General features: G+C 60.1%; 1 protein-coding gene across 2 annotated transcripts in view; it reads left to right on the top strand.

Annotated features, from left to right (window-relative positions):
* ACTN4 (actinin alpha 4) overlaps positions 1-15,415 on the top strand; it is a 68,672-nt gene that overhangs the window by 48,554 nt on the left and 4,703 nt on the right. Inside the window, exons 6-14 of one of the 2 annotated variants that reach the window (XM_077773877.1) lie at positions 192-270; positions 1,427-1,508; positions 3,563-3,648; positions 6,447-6,539; positions 8,206-8,436; positions 8,924-9,071; positions 12,391-12,541; positions 15,042-15,150; positions 15,286-15,415. The exon at positions 15,286-15,415 is cut by the window's right edge and continues 1 nt beyond it. In XM_077773877.1, coding sequence (XP_077630003.1) covers positions 192-270; positions 1,427-1,508; positions 3,563-3,648; positions 6,447-6,539; positions 8,206-8,436; positions 8,924-9,071; positions 12,391-12,541; positions 15,042-15,150; positions 15,286-15,415 — 1,109 coding nt within the window. Of the gene's footprint in view, positions 1-191; positions 271-1,426; positions 1,509-2,246; positions 2,333-3,562; positions 3,649-6,446; positions 6,540-8,205; positions 8,437-8,923; positions 9,072-12,390; positions 12,542-15,041; positions 15,151-15,285 lie in introns of both variants that reach the window. The other variant, XM_077773876.1, reaches the window with a different exon arrangement.

Raw genomic sequence — 15,415 nt, 5'->3', positions numbered from 1 at the left:
TTTTCACCCCAGACCGTCTGGCCCCGGCAGTCCTGCCCATGGCCACTCTGCCACGCTGTCCCTTCGCAGAGCCTGGCGCACACACTACCTCAGTAAACGGGAATCAGTCGTTCCTGCAGGTGCCCCTGGCTGTGAGCGCTTACATGACGGTGAGAGGGCCCTCCTTTTAACCTGTGCCTTTCCATCTCCAGCTGGAAGGATGGCCTTGCCTTCAACGCACTGATCCACCGACACAGACCCGAGCTGATCGAGTACGACAAGCTGAGAAAGGTTTGCCGCTTGCACGTCCCTCAGTGGCCCAGAGATGCAAAGAGTCTGACCCTGAGTCTGACCCCGACTCTGGGTTGCCTCTTCCACGCCCGTCCGTTACTGGCATCCAGAGCTGGATTCTGTGCTCATGTGGGCAAGGCTGGGAGAGCCTTGTGCCAGCTGTCACCAGACCCCAGGCTTGGTTGGCTAATCCTTCCCTCCCTTGCTCCCCTCGGGGACTATCCCCTTCTCCCTTTATGGGCATTGCAACTGCCCACGGTGATTTTAGGACCTGGCTGGCCATGCCTTCTAGGTCCCCTTCCTTAACCTTTAGGCTCTGGAAGCATTTCTTCTCTGTCTAATGGAGAAGAGGGCTAAGGGATTCCAAGCCATCACTGCAAGCAGGTGTTTCCCATGCAAGGTCCCATTCGCATTTGCCTTCACAAAGCTTGTGAGCCTGTAAGACCAAGGTCCTGCCCTCTGGGAGCTCCTAGTCAGTGGAGGGGGCAGGACAGTGTCCAGAGCCAGTGGGCCCCACAAGGCCATGCACATGTGCTCAGGCTGAGTGGGGGTGGGAAGTGGTAGGCCCAGAGAGGTGTGGCAGAGGAAGGAGGCCACCGTGAGCTGGCACGGTCTGGGGCGGGCATTCCCGGCAGGGGAGGCATGAGCCTGCACTTCACCTCTTCAGGCCCCTCTGAGTAATCGAGCTGGGCCCTAGCTGGACATCAACGAAGGCACATGAGGGAGGGTCTTTGATCCTGGAAGCAGTGGGGAGCCGGTGTGAAGGCTGGACCGTGGGAGCCTTCGGTTACCCCTGACCCGTCACCCCCCCTTCCCCCCCGCAGTGCTCTTAGGTCTGGACAACACTTCCCAGGTTTCAGGACAGAGGTCTTCATCTGGGGGCTGGGGGCAGGAAACTGTGAGGAAAAAGCACACCTGCATTTTTCTCTGGGGACAAGGTCGACGCATTTCCCCACACACATCTCCAGAGGCCTTCCTTTGGGTGGGGATTGACTGCGTGCGGGTGCCCACCTCCCCCGCCCCCGTAGCAGCACAGGAGGCTGAGTCTTTCTAGTCCTGCCCCTTTCCAGGATGCCTCCCTTCCAGGCCTGCCTCGCTCTCCTGTGCTTCTGCACCCTGCCCCTGACAGAGTCTTCCCTCCCCTCCTTCCTCCCAGGACGACCCTGTCACCAACCTGAACAACGCCTTTGAAGTGGCCGAGAAATATCTAGACATCCCCAAGATGTTGGATGCAGAGGGTAAGTACATCCCTTTTGTTCAGTCCCCACCCTGTCCCGCGGGCGTGTGTTGCGGTAACTTCAAGGAGCTGGCGGTGCCAGTGAGAAGGGCTGAATGCATCTGGGTGAACCGGGGACAGTGGTGCTGCCCAGGAGTCGGAGGGGGAGCAGCCTGGGCAGACCAGGCGGGCTCAGAGATGGCGACGCAGGGGAAGCAGGAGCCGGAAAATGACTGGCTTTGGGGGCCACGTCTCAGAACCGGACTCGAGTGTCCTGCCCAAGCCCTGCCCCTTGCTCAGGATGGGCAAGCCAGGTGGCTAGGGAGGGCCCCTGCAGACTTCCGGCTTGCCCCAGGCTCAGAGTCTGGAGTCCATCAAAGTGCAGTGTTTGTTTTTTCCTTTCCGGCCTTGCTCCGTTTCCCAGCCGTGCACCACCCCCAGCCAGGACGTGGGTGTCTCTGGACTCCGGTGGCCCCAGGGATTGACAGTCCAGCAGCCCCTTGAGGCCATTCTCAGAGAGAGGAAGTGGCCTCATTCTAATCCAGTTCCCACAGCCGTGGCCTTTATAGAGACCACAGGGGCTGGAGGGGCAGAGGGTACGGACAAGCCCACCGGAGTCAGGGGCCACCGAATCCATTCTGAGGGTCCTTCTCCTGGGCTGGCTGTGGCCTTGGGAGACTTTGGATCCCGGTGAGCGACCACCTCTCCCCCCGCCCACGGCCCTTCCTTGGGCAGTTTAACCCTTGTCGTTCACTTACAGACATCGTGAACACGGCCCGGCCCGACGAGAAGGCCATAATGACCTATGTGTCCAGCTTCTACCATGCCTTTTCGGGAGCGCAGAAGGTACCGGGCAGGGCCGGGCAGGCCCACCTCGCCGCCACTGCCCAATGCCGCCGCTGCCTCTCGCCTCCCACGCTCACCTCATTTCTCTTGCAGACGGCAGTGGCCTCTCTCCGACTGGAAGCCATCCCCTGACTCCAGGCGTCCCTGCCCAATTAGTCTTTGCTCCCAGTATCCATTGAGTGCCTGACCCGTGCCAGACTGTTCCAGGCACTGAGGATCCAGTAGTGGCTGAGTCAGGCAGGACCCCTGCTCTCGTGGAGCATACATTCCAGTGGGCATGACAGACAACAGACGTGTCCACAGATAAAAAGTTGTTTCACGTGGTGATAAGCATCGTAGAGCACGTAGGGCAGGTGGTGGGCTGGAGGTGCCTGTGGGGGCTGCGTCAGCTGGGGCCCTGCCGGGGCGCTTCCGCTGGGTGCGCTGGGCAGCCACCTGGAGTGATGCCCAGGTGCTGCTGGATGAAGATCAGCAGGAAAAGCATTCCAGGCAGAGGGTAGAGCAAGTGCAAAGGCCCTGAGGCAGAAATGAGTTTGGCTTATTCAGGGAAGAGTGGAGAGGGAATAACTAAGGTTGGGGACAACAACAAGGCCAAGGTGTGTAGAGTCACCATGGTCTGGGATCAGGGCCCCAGGAGACCATTTGGTGGTCTCTTCCGGAGTTCTAGGTAGTCACGTGACACCTGATCTCACTGGTGTATTCAGAAAGGTCAGTGAGCTTTTGATCCCTCTGGCCCTAAACCAGTCTGTCTGTCTGTCTTTCTTCTTTTTTTTATTCATTTATTTGAGAGAGAGAGAGAAAGAGAGTAAGAACATGCAAGTAGGGGAGGGGCAGAGAGGGAGAGAGTCCCAAGTAGGCTCTCTGCTGTCAGTGTGCAGAGCCCGATGTGGAGCTCGAACTCGTAAACTGTAAGATCATGACCTGAGCCGAAATCAGGAGTCAGGTGCTTAACCGACTGAGCCCCCCAGGCACCCCTTTCTCTCTAAAGGCAGGAGCTAGTGTCACAAACCCAGGTCTGTTAGAAAAGGACCCCACCTATCCAGACTTGTCTGTTTCCCTCTACGAAACCTCAGCGAAACGTGGCCACACAGCCGGAGCCAGGGTTTGGCTTCCAGTCCAGAGCAAGCGCTGTTTCTCCCGCATGAGCCTAGGGTCCGGCCCCGGCCGCCCTCCCCGCATCTTTCACTCTCTCCTGCCTCTCTCTCTCTCTTTCTCTCTCCCTCTGCGCAGATATTGTAGGCACTCTGAGGCCAGATGAGAAAGCCATCATGACTTACGTGTCCTGCTTCTACCACGCTTTCTCGGGGGCTCAAAAGGTGAGCTGGGGCGGGAGCACCCCTTGCTGCTGTGCCTGGAGACTTGCCCCGCTGTCCCCCGCACGTTCCCACCGCCCATCTGTGGTTGGAGCCCCAGCACAACGACTGACCTGGGCAGGTTTCTCGTGATGGTGGGCCTCCGGTTCTGCCATTGAGCCGGCGCTGGTCCAGTGTGGACACAGCACAGATACTCTCTCCGTGAATACGTCCCACCCTGTCAGGAGGGTGGTGACGGCCCAGCGTCTCTGGGCGGTCGAATCCCAGCAGAGCTGCGGTGTCGGCCCTCGGTTGCCCTGCCCTGTCCATGATGCACAGCCAGCCGCTTGCCCGCCACACCGGGGGTGCCCTCTCACTGGGGCTCCTTCCCTCCCAAATGCCCCAGGAAAGGCTTGCCGCGAGCAGGTCAGACTCCTCTCTCAGCCTGCACCAGCCCACCGAGTTTGCGGGGCCCTGGGCCCCGGCCGCCCCGCTGATGCGGGCAGTGTTAGAAGTGTCCGTTCGCGGCAGTGGCTGACCACGTCCGTGGGAGAGAGGCCTGCGCCCCTGTGCCCTCCGCTTGCCTCCTGGCCTCTGGCCTCGGGCAGCAGTGTCCTCCCCCGACTGGATGTTGCATCACCAGTTAGAAGGGGTCAAAGAGGGGAAGTTATTAGCTCTTGTTTCTTGAGCACTTAGTACGTGCGTGCGGACAGTCCTCCAAGGACCCGCACACACCCTGGGGGCGTGGGTGCCTTCCTCTTCACTTCAAAGTGGTGGAGACTGAAGTTCAGAGAGGTCACAGGGCAGGGGCTGGGCCCGCTGTCACCGTGGACCCTGCTCACCGCCTCTTAGCAGTGTGACCTTGGATGGGTCACTTCCCTCAGTTCTCCATCTGTAGGAGGATGAACTGAGTTCATGTAGCGTGGAGTGAATTCAAATAGCGCTGAGTCCCGTAAGTGCTCCATGAATGATCGGGTGGCCGGGCCACCCTGCAGGGCCTGCCCCTGCCTCCACGGCCCTTCCAGCCGTGTGGCCACAGCCTCTCCCCACCTACCCAGCTTGTGGCTGCAACTCGCTTGGCGTGATCTGCTGGAGGGCGGAGGCGGGGCAGGGGGGCAGGCAGCCATGGAACATTCCAGGACTCAGACCCTGACTGACAGCATGTGTGCCATTGGACTCCCCGCTCTGCAGGCCCAATCCAGCCTCAGTCCGCCACACACCCCCTCTTCAGCCTCCTGTGCTTAGAGCTGAGCTCTGCTGTGGCGGGGCTGGGCGGCCTTGAGGGACCTGTGGGAGCGGATGCTGGCAGGAAAACTGAGGCCAGAACCCTTGGGGGTTGTCGGGGCAGCTGGGTCCCCCTTGTGAGAGAGGCTGTTGCCCGTTCACCAGGGGATGTGCCGCATCCCAGCTTCTCCAGCTCTGGGTCCGGCTTCCCCCAGCCTGTGTTTACTTCCCAAGACAGCCTTGTGATGCTTTTATTATTGCTGCTTGTCCTCGGGGACTCCCTCCTGCCTCTTGAAAGAGTGCTCTCTGGCATTTGTTTTGCTTTATAAATACAAGGCGAACCCCAGGCCTGGCACCAAGCATGCCCATTCTCTTCTGATAGTTTATTTCTAGTCACTAAAGCGTTTGCTCCGTGTGCCTTTGTTCACTCACTCATTCATCCGCTCTGAGAACCTGAAACATACCAAGCCCTGAGCTGGGTGCCAGGAATCACCGCTGACTAGCTGCTCCTGCCTCCAGAGCTCTGCCCAGCACGGCGGGGTGGAGGGTGGTCTGAGCATGGGGTGACTGTTGTCCCTCCAAGCCAGGGGTCAGGGACTGACCTCTGTGACTCCGCCCATGAGCTGTGACCTTACCTCTGCATCCTGCACTCACCGAGGCTGGGTGTTCATTGGCCGAGGCCCCTCTGCCCCTCCTCTCTGAAGAGCACTGCCTGGGGCCGTGAGGGACCGCGATGCACCGCGTGTGCGTGTGTGCGCGCGTGCCCATGTGTGCACACCCCGGTCGCTCTGGCCCCTGCTCCCCCCCCCGCCTGTCCCCGAAGCAGCATGTGGATGGGAGAGGCTGTCAGTGCCTGCCCGCTCCTGGGTCTGGCTCCATCCCCCAGCCTCTCTGTTTTCCTTCCCCACCACTCTGTAGACCCTCCTCACTATTTCTGTTCCTGTTCTGTTGCCGTTTCAACTTCTCCTCTTGGACCCTTTCTGTGCTTCCTGAAAGGTACCTGGTCTCTCCTCTCCCCGTGTGGCACCCCCTCGCTCTCCTTCTTCTCCACTGCTTGCATTCCCCCCCCCCGCCCCCCCGCCAGCAGGACGCGGGAGGACGTTGTCCTGTAGTTCTGAGCAGAGACTGAGCAGTCTCCGCCACTCCCTGCCCTCTGAGGCACGGCTCCCTGCAGCCCCCGGGAGTGTGACTTCTGCCCAGTGAGCATCAGCACCCACCTCAGGAGGATTAGGAAGGGGACACGTGTGCTCTGCTTGTGCTCTGACCACAGACTTCTCCGGAGGGCGCCATACAGCTTTCCAGAGCTTGGCCTCCCTGCTGGGGACCCTCCCATCCAGGGGACTTCAGGGCCGGGCCCAGCTGAGGACCTAGTGGGAGCGCTGTTTGGCCCCTCCAGGGGCCAGGCTGCGGGGCCCAGCTCTCTGGGGAGGGTGTGGGGCGCCGGCAGAGCCCGCCAGGACATGGCTGCTCGGGGTGCCGTCTTGCTGGAGCTGTGCGGCTTCCTTCCTCAGGGACTGCTGCGCGGGCTGGGGGTGAGCCCGGCAGGAGGGAGGGTCACCGGCTCCGCGTGGCCCTGACGGTGGTCTTCCCTGCCCCAGGCGGAGACTGCTGCCAACCGGATCTGCAAGGTGCTGGCTGTTAACCAGGAGAACGAGCACCTCATGGAAGATTATGAGAGGCTGGCCAGCGACGTGAGTGCCACTCACCCAGCCCTGGTGGCCCCACCCGAGCAGGGGGATTGGGTCGCCCCTTGTTACCCTTGGCTGCAGGTCACGTGACACTTGCCAAGGGATGAGCGGGTGACGCTTTATAGATGAAGCGGATATGTGACCCTCCAGACTAGTTTCACAAGGCCAAGGGTCAGGCTGGCGTGTCATCTTGCTCCCTGGCTCCCTCCGTCTTGAGTTTGGGTTCCTAGAGAGGTGCTTAAGGAGAGTTACGCGCGTGCACATGCACACACACATACAGCTCCAGAATCATTGGGAGAGGTTTTAAAAATCTTGCCATGTCCTCACCGGGAGATGAGTGACTCCCTGGGATAGAGTGAGACCCTGGCGCTGACACGGTCACAGGACCATGGCTTGTCACGGCAGGCCCTGTGCTCTCCACAGCAGCCCTGAGAGGAGGGAACGTGTGTTACTCCCTTCCCCAAGTGGGGAAACTGAGACCCAGAGAGGGGCTCGGGCACCAAGCCTGCAGCGGGTGCAGTAGAGAGCCAGGATGTGAACCCAGGCAGCCCCACTCCACAGCCTGAACCCAGAAAGTCAGCTGGGGATGTGGGTGTTCAGTACGTCTCTTCTGGATCCCCTCCTGTGTGTGGAAATGTCCGTCTTAAAAAAACAACACTGAAGCTCAGAGAGCCGGGGCTCTTCCAGACTAGTGGTTCCCAGAGTTCTAAATTTTGTGGACTGGGACCATTTGTAAAAGTACCTGACAGCCAAACTGTAGTGACCAGCTTTTTGTTTTGCCAAGTAAAGGCCATTTTTAGAAGAAAAGGCTACCGGGGCGTCTGACTGGCTCACTTGGTGGAGTGTATAACTCTTGATCTTGGGGTTGTGAGTTCGAGCCCCATGTTGGGTGTACGGATTACTTTTAAAAAGAAAAGAAAAAACTACCTTGTGTTACCACCGTCCTTTCACCAAAAAACGGTTACATAGTTATATCTCAGGATCCCATCCATTCCTAAGAAAGGGCATTTGGCTCTGAGCATCAAGATATAAAGACACAGACCCCTTTTTCCTTGCTTTCTCGTTTTGCCAGAACTTGGCATTTGGGAACCACTTGTTCAAGTGTGTCTGTGCTGGACAGTAGCTGGTCTTACTCTTCTAGAATCTCCAGTTTGTTTGTTGGTACCCTGTCCTCACTCTATGTAACAGATACAAGTGGCTCTTCAAAAACACATGTCACTTTTTCTTTTCTAATTGTGTACGTCCCAGGCCCGGGGCGTGGTGCAATGCCATAGGCTCTTCCCATGGTGGGCTGACAGCCCACGAGCAAGGAGGCAGTAAGATGTCTGTCAGACAGTGCCAAGCTCACCGACATGGCAGTAGTGGGGCCATGCGGTGGGGTGTGGCAGGAGGGATGCTGGAGTTGAGGCCCCCTTGCTTGGACCGGAGGTAAAGGAAGACCAGGAGCAGAGGCATGAACAGGAAGTAACCAGAGAACTGCACAGTGGTTCACGGCAGGCGTGCCACCCCATACCTGCCGGCCAGAGGGTCCCAGTGCGGATTGTGGAGGAGTGAGGCTGGGGGGGTCAGGGCTGAGCCGCGAGACGGGGCCCTTGAAGACCCATATCCCTCGCGCCTGCGAGCAGGGCAAGGCCCTTCCAGCGCGCTGAGGCTTCTCGTGGGCCCGCAGCTGCTGGAGTGGATCCGCCGCACCATCCCCTGGCTGGAGGACCGTGTGCCGCAGAAGACCATCCAGGAGATGCAGCAGAAGCTGGAGGACTTCCGGGATTACCGGCGTGTCCACAAGCCGCCCAAGGTGCAGGAGAAGTGCCAGCTGGAGATCAACTTCAACACGCTGCAGACCAAGCTGCGCCTCAGCAACCGGCCTGCCTTCATGCCCTCCGAGGGCAAGATGGTCTCGGTGAGCACGGGGGCTGGGGCCGGGAGGCACAGCCCACTGCCCCAGGCTAGTGTGTGGCCTGCACTGGCTTTCTTAACTAAAAGGCACAGGCTGTGGGGTGCAGGGGTGTGGTAGGGGGTGCACTTGACCCTTCACCACCTTCCGCCTCCCCCCCTCACTCCTTAGAATTTTAAACCAGTCCCCAAACCACACATTATTTTGTGTGGCCTTATCTCAGTTTGGACCCCCAGCTGGCCGCAATTCCAGGACCACCAAGTGCTCAAGGAGAGTGCTTTTCAGGAGAGGGATGGTATTCAGCGGACAGTCCCCTGGCTCCCGTGGCACCATCCATGACATTCATTCATTGTCATTTATTCATCTAATGCAAAAACTGGATCGCCCCTGCCGTGTGCCGCGCCCCGTCCCGGCGCAGGGGATAGAGGTGATCTCAGCCCGTATCTGCCGCCGGCCTTCCCCTCTTCAGCCCCGCTCTCTCGTGTCCCCGTAGGACATCAACAACGGCTGGCAGCACCTGGAGCAGGCGGAGAAGGGCTATGAGGAGTGGCTGCTGAACGAGATCCGCAGGCTGGAGCGGCTCGACCACCTGGCGGAGAAGTTCCGGCAGAAGGCCTCCATCCACGAGGCCTGGACTGACGGTACGGTCCTGCGTCTCACTCAGACACGTGCGCGTGCGTCCCCGGCCCCTCCCGTGTGTGTGTGGGTCTGCTCGTCAGACCCTCTTTTCCCGCTGCTCGGGGACGAGCCTGTCAGAAATGCTGCCTCTGGGCTCTCCGGGCCCCGGGCAGCAAGGAGTGCTTTGGAGCCAGGCCCTCCTCGTTGCCCCCTCTGCTCTGGCTTCCGAGGTTACTTCCAGCTGGGCCCCTTCCTGGATGGTCGGAGGCTTGTCAGCTAGGAGCACAGCCAGACCTTGTGCCGGCTCCATCGAGCAGTGACCCTTGTCCCCGTCACTGTGCCGTGTCTTCCCCGAGGAGGGTGACGGTGCCGGGGCAGGGGGGTGGGCCATCCCATCCCTGGGAGCCTGTGTTCAGATTCCACCTGCCTTCCCTCTCCTACCCCTCTGTGACTGTGGACTTCACACTGAAGAGCCCGTGCTGGGCGGGCCTGTGTGCCTGAGCGTGGTCCTTCATGGCAAGGCCAGGGAGCCGCCCCTCCGTTCTGTGGCCTGAGCTGCAGCTGGTACTTGCTGACCAGCAGCCCCATCCAAGAGGGCCTGGGCCCCTGCAGGGTGGCTCTTCCCAAAGGGCAGCGGTGCCCCATTTCCCAGCAGCCGTGCAGCCGCCGATTCCCTTGGCTCTGGGTGTCGGATTCTATCACGTCCAGGCCCTTGGTCAGGACCCACACCGCGGGGGAGATTCCGAATCCCAGGGGTCTGTAAGCCTTCGGAAAGTGGCTGGGAGCTGGGCTTCGCACCCGCCCACTCTGGCCACGTCTCTCCCTCCTGACCGTGCCCTGCCACCGCCACTCTTCCCGGCTGATTTCACACTTCCTTGTGCTGTTCGGTGTGATATTTCATCCATCCACCCCCACCCTTCCCCACAAGGTGCTCACTGAGCCTCGGGCGGCTCCTCCAGCCCCCACCCACCCAGCTGTGGGGCAGTCAGCCCCAGCAATGGCCGGACATTGAGATCTAGCTAGAAGCACCCAGTCGGAGCCCACCCCACACCCCGACTCCCGCCGGCCTGCAAGCACACAGCTCTGAGCCATTGGGAGGCCAGGGCCCACATCCCCCGCATCGCCGGCTGCAGTTCAGCTGATGCCCTCCTTACACGAGTGTAGGCCTCCGTTTTCTGGCAGCAGCTGCTGGGCCCAGAGCGACACCCTAACCCCCCACTGCTGAGGAGAATACAGAGGAGGCCATGAGGAGGCAGCCCGGGCCAGGGAGTTGGGCACCTCCTTCTGCCTGGCAGGGGTGACGTCCACGGGAGAGGGGGTGCTACCGTTTAGTTCATTTGCTCATTTATTCATTCACTCATCTCTTGATTGAGCACGGCAGCTTTCCAGGTGGACGAGATCCCTGCTGGGGGACCAACGAGCCAGCAGACCCTGACACTTGTTTAGTCGGAGGGCCCTTGGGCACATGAGTGCACTTTACAGCGTCCATGTTCCACACCGGGACCCAGCTGTCTCCTCCCGTCATTATCCTGTCCCACGTCTCCATTGTCCTTCCACGGCCACTGGGCATCACCCTCATGGGCCTTCCTTCCGGGGCCTCCTGGTCCATGTTCCCAGCTCTTCAGGCCCTCACCTGAGGCCGAGGGGTGTGGGTGTGCTGGCCGCCAGAGTGCCTTCCCTGGGAACGACTGGGGCTGGCCTTCACTCAGAGGAGAAGTTGGCTCAGCCTGGAGCCAGGGCCCAACTGGTTCAGCGGCCTCCACACGCCCCTGTCGCGCCCCTGCCTCCCTGCAGGCGCTTTGGCATCCGGCCCTACCCTTCGCGTCAGCCTGGAGCCCCCGGGCCGGCTTGCTCACTCTCGTTCCCAAGATCTGGAGCCTCTGTCCTCTGGGCTACCCGATTGTGCAACAGGGGAGGACGGACTGCCCTTCTGGCCCCTCTGTACTCCCGGGATCCGGTAGTAGTGGCCTTCTTTCTCTGGGGAGGCGGGCCCGGGAGTGGGTCGATCCCCGTCACTCTGTGCCTCCCTCCCCACCCGCCCCAGCCTGCGGGGCCAAGGGTCCAGGTGGGTGCTTTGCAGAGGGTTTGGGGTTCTCTGGGGAGAGATAAGAACGAGCCCCTGCGTCTCTGCTGTGGCTCCCCTTGGCCTGAATCCAAGGCATCCGTGGCCTGGGCCATTCCTCCTGGTCACCCTCCCCCACCCCACCCCCGCACCCCTTGCCAGCTCCCTTGCTGCAGCTCTGCTGAGGCGGGGAAGCGGTAACCTGCTATTTGTGGCTCCCAGCCTCGGGAGAGAGCACTTTGGGGAGGGAATTGCAAGCTTGCCTTCGTGGCTGAGCCTCTTGCCGCTGCGCCAGGCCCTGTCCTCGGGGCGGGTGAGAGGCGGATGGTGCTGGCCCGGCACCCACCCTCCTCAAACGTCACCTCACTGACACTTGAGACTGGGAACCGCCGTTGGCCCCGTTTTACAGATGAAGGGACAGGTGGGGAGAGGCCGCATGCCATCCCACCGCCAGGCAGGCCCCCGTTGGTCAGATCTCTGGTGCCAAGCTGAGGAGCGGGGTGTCTGAGCTGCCACTCCAGGGGCACCCTGAGGTGGCTTACCTGAAGCAGAGCACCTCTAGGAGCCGGGGTCCCAGCCGCCTTCCCCGGCTGGCAATCCCCCCCCCATCTCCACAGCCTGCACAGTGCTTGCAGGCCTTACTCTAGCTTCTGTCCTGGGGTATGTAATTAGCCAGGCTCCAGGGCTAATAACAGTGTTCGTCTTCGTTCAAAGGGCCTGACAATGAGCCACACCTCACTGTACACAGCAGGCCCGTGGGACGGCGTAGGACCCGTAGGTGTGTGATAGGACCCTGCCCCGCGGGAGCCTGGCCCCTAAGTGCCAGGGGGCAGGCACAAGGGGGGCTGCCCTGGAGAACTCTGACTCGAGCACTTGCCCTTCCCTTGCTCTGCTAAGGCCTGAGCTGCACTCCTGCTGCCTCTCCAGATGTCAGCCCTCCACAAACGGGTGTCCATCTTTCCGGCCGCGGGAACACAGTCCACTTCTGGTCTGCCGATGAAGGGCCCGAAGTGCAGAGCACATAGGTTGAATAGGGATATCTGTCTCAGGCCCGCTGGCCCCACAGTGTCACCAAGTCCATCCAGGATATGGTTGGGCTTAGAGATCCCTTGAAAAGGCAAGGAAAAAGGTTCTGGAAGTTTCTAGCCCTCACAGCACCGTCCCTGGTGAGACAGGATGTGAGGCCTTGTACCCTGTTTCCTTCCCTCCAGTCAGATGACCCTCTGGCCTCCCAGTGTGCACTGTCACCCGAACCCCTCCCGCTTTCTGCCCCACCCCAGGGAAGGAGGCCATGCTGAAGCACCGGGACTACGAGACAGCTACCCTGTCGGACATAAAAGCCCTTATCCGAAAGCACGAGGCCTTTGAGAGTGACCTGGCCGCACACCAGGACCGCGTGGAGCAGATCGCAGCCATTGCCCAGGAGCTCAAGTATGTGTGGCCCGTGGAGTCCCCGCCCCGGTGCGGGGGCAGCGTCCCGGGGGCCAGCCTCCACCCCCACCGTCTCCTTCCAGATGCCAGGGAAGGGCCTCAGGGGATGATGCCCTTTGCCCACCTTGTCTTAACCCCAGATGAGAATAGCGGGACCTATATTCTCTGGCAGAAGGAAGGTCTCTGACCTCTGTCCTGATTGCTTAGGCTGTAGGCGTCCTTGGGGCTCTACCTTTTGCCTGCCACACCAAGGAGACCCCCCACCCCCTGAGGTGGTGGGCTGCCTAGCCCCCAGGGCTGCCACCCACTCCTCCCTAAGGGGACCGGGCTGCACAGAGAGCCCATTGTTCTGCCCAGCCCCTTTCCTCTCGCTCAGAATACACGTATTGTACGAGCTTCCAGGCAGCCGGGTTCTTTGCCCTCCGTTCCCCGCCCTAGTCAGATAAACTTGAGCACACAATTAGTACACTGAACCTCCAGAGCCAGTGAATGGGGCCTTATTCCACCAGCACAGCAGCCAGCGGCAGGGGCGGCCCAGGGAGGGGGCGGCCGAGGCCATTACTTCATGGAAAATCCACAGGCCCCGGAGGGGCGGCAAGGCTCCCAAAATAGCCATCTGCTCAAAAATAGGATACTTGGCTGGAGCTGCCCTCTCCACAGACACCCCCACCCTGCCAGTCCTCCCTAAAGTTCTGCTTGCTCCTCCAAGGCTGGGGCCCGGTGCTGGGGCCTGATGGAGCCCATGCCAGGCAGGGCCCCTTTCCTCCCTGACCCACGCCCTCAGCGCTGCCCACTTGCTTCGAGGGGTCCCCATTTGCTCATCCATGGGGCCTTCGCCGTACTGGGAAGACAACTGTCTCTGTTGGCCACTATTAGGGGCACCCCTAGGGGTCTTGCAGCCTCTTCTGGGGTTGAGCCTCTCCCTGGCACACCCACGTGGAGGAGACTTGAAGTCACACGCACATGTTCATCAGAGTCGTGGGAGGTGGGTGTGTTCCGCCACTGACAGGCGAGCTCCTGGAAGCGGTGGGAGACACGTTGGAGGAAGTCGGCGGGGAGCCTACCTCTGGCACACCGAGAACGCTGTGTGGACCCTGTCGCCCAGAGCCAGGGAGCAGCCAGGCACTGAAACAGCTTTTCTGGACAGTGGCCCTGGAGGAGGAGGGGAGGGCTGTTTGGGGTGCTGCCCGTTTCCCCCAAAGAGGAGTCAGGGGGCCAACTGCTGGCCAGGATGAGCCTGGACAGACAGCCTGGCTGAGCGTTGGTTAATAACAACAACTGAAACTCAGAGCACTCAGTGCTCTACACGTACCAGCTCATTTCATGCTTTAGCCACCCCATGTTATAGAAGGGGAACTGAGGCCCAGAGAGGCCCAGAGGCTTGCCCAGGGTCACACTGCTGGGTTGGTTGAGACAGGTCCACAGCTCAGGCTGCCTGGCCCTCTGCAGAGCACAGCCTTGGTGCCCCTCCTGACCTGTATGTCCCACCTGCCTGTCGGAGTCACCAGACAGGCCCCAGCCTGGTCCCCAATGCCTGTTCCTCCTAAGGTCATTCCCTGCTCCCCATCCCTCACCAGGCCCCCAAGATTTTGCCTGTACCCTGACTCCCTGGGAACCTCCCACTAAGAGGGTCCGCTTCTGAAGCCCAGGGACTGATTGGGGTGGGGGGGTAGGGGGCCAAGAACCATTGTGACAGTCCACGCTTTTCTTAGGTGTGTTACGCATTGCTTAGAATGACATTGCAAGCTCACTATCCATTTTTTCTTAGTGGCCATTAAAATAAACCCCTTCAGGGGCGCCTGGGTGGTTCAGTCGGTTAAGCATCTGACTCTTGGTTTCAGCTTAAGATTTCAGCAGCACTGACAGCACAGAACCTGCTTGAGATTTTTCTCTCTCTCTCTTTCCCTTTCCGCCCCTCTCCACCTCTTTCTCGCGCTCTCTCAAAATCAATAAACAACAAAAAAAAATTCTTTTTAATAAATAAGCCCCTTTAATAGATCACTGTTGCTACATTTACCTAATGGGTACCAGGGACTGCTCTCAGCACTTTATGTGCACAAGGTAACTGGATCTCCACAGTATCCCCACCCCTGTTTCATAGATGGGACAACTGAGGTCTCCAAAAAAGGGAATTCACATGTCCAGGTCGCACAAGTAGAAAATCAAAGAGCCAGGACTCAGACCTAGGGAATTTGCCTCTGGCACCCATCCTTTAATCAGTGTTCTCTGCTAGCCTTGTAAGCAAAAAAAGCAGCTCGGATACAGGCTTCATTGAGGGCCACGCTTTGGGGGCCTCTGCATTAGTGTGTGGTGAGCCCTCCACCCCCACCCTCTACTGCCCCTCTGTTACCCCTTTCCTCTACATCCCTCCCACCTGGGGAGGGGGATACGCTAGTGGAGCCACTGAAGACCAACAGCCTTGAATGTTGGTGTCTCCTGGCACCAGCCTTGACTGCCCCCTGCTGGGTCTCACCGCCGCGTGCCCCCCACCCCTCCGCAGTGAGCTGGACTACTATGACTCCCACAACGTCAACACCCGGTGCCAGAAGATCTGCGACCAGTGGGACGCCCTTGGCTCTCTGACCCACAGCCGCAGGGAAGCCCTGGAGGTGAGGAGGGGCAGCTTTCGGGACACAGGAGGGTGTGGCGGATGCCCAGACCCTTGAGCTTCCCCTGATGTTCCCCGAGGAGATCTTCTCTGACCAACTTCCCTGCCCTGTCCTTTCCCTGTGCCCACACACCAGAAAACAGAGAAGCAGCTGGAGACCATTGACCAGCTGCACCTGGAATACGCCAAGCGGGCAGCCCCCTTCAACAACTGGATGGAGAGCGCCATGGAGGACCTCCAGGACATGTTCATCGTACACACCATCG

This window comes from Crocuta crocuta, unplaced genomic scaffold, assembly GCF_008692635.1.
Source record: "Crocuta crocuta isolate KB4526 unplaced genomic scaffold, BGI_CrCroc_1.0 scaffold267, whole genome shotgun sequence".
Classification (NCBI taxonomy): domain Eukaryota; kingdom Metazoa; phylum Chordata; class Mammalia; order Carnivora; family Hyaenidae; genus Crocuta; species Crocuta crocuta.
Note: the sequence above shows the minus strand (reverse complement) of the source record. Positions and strands in the feature narration are given on the sequence as shown.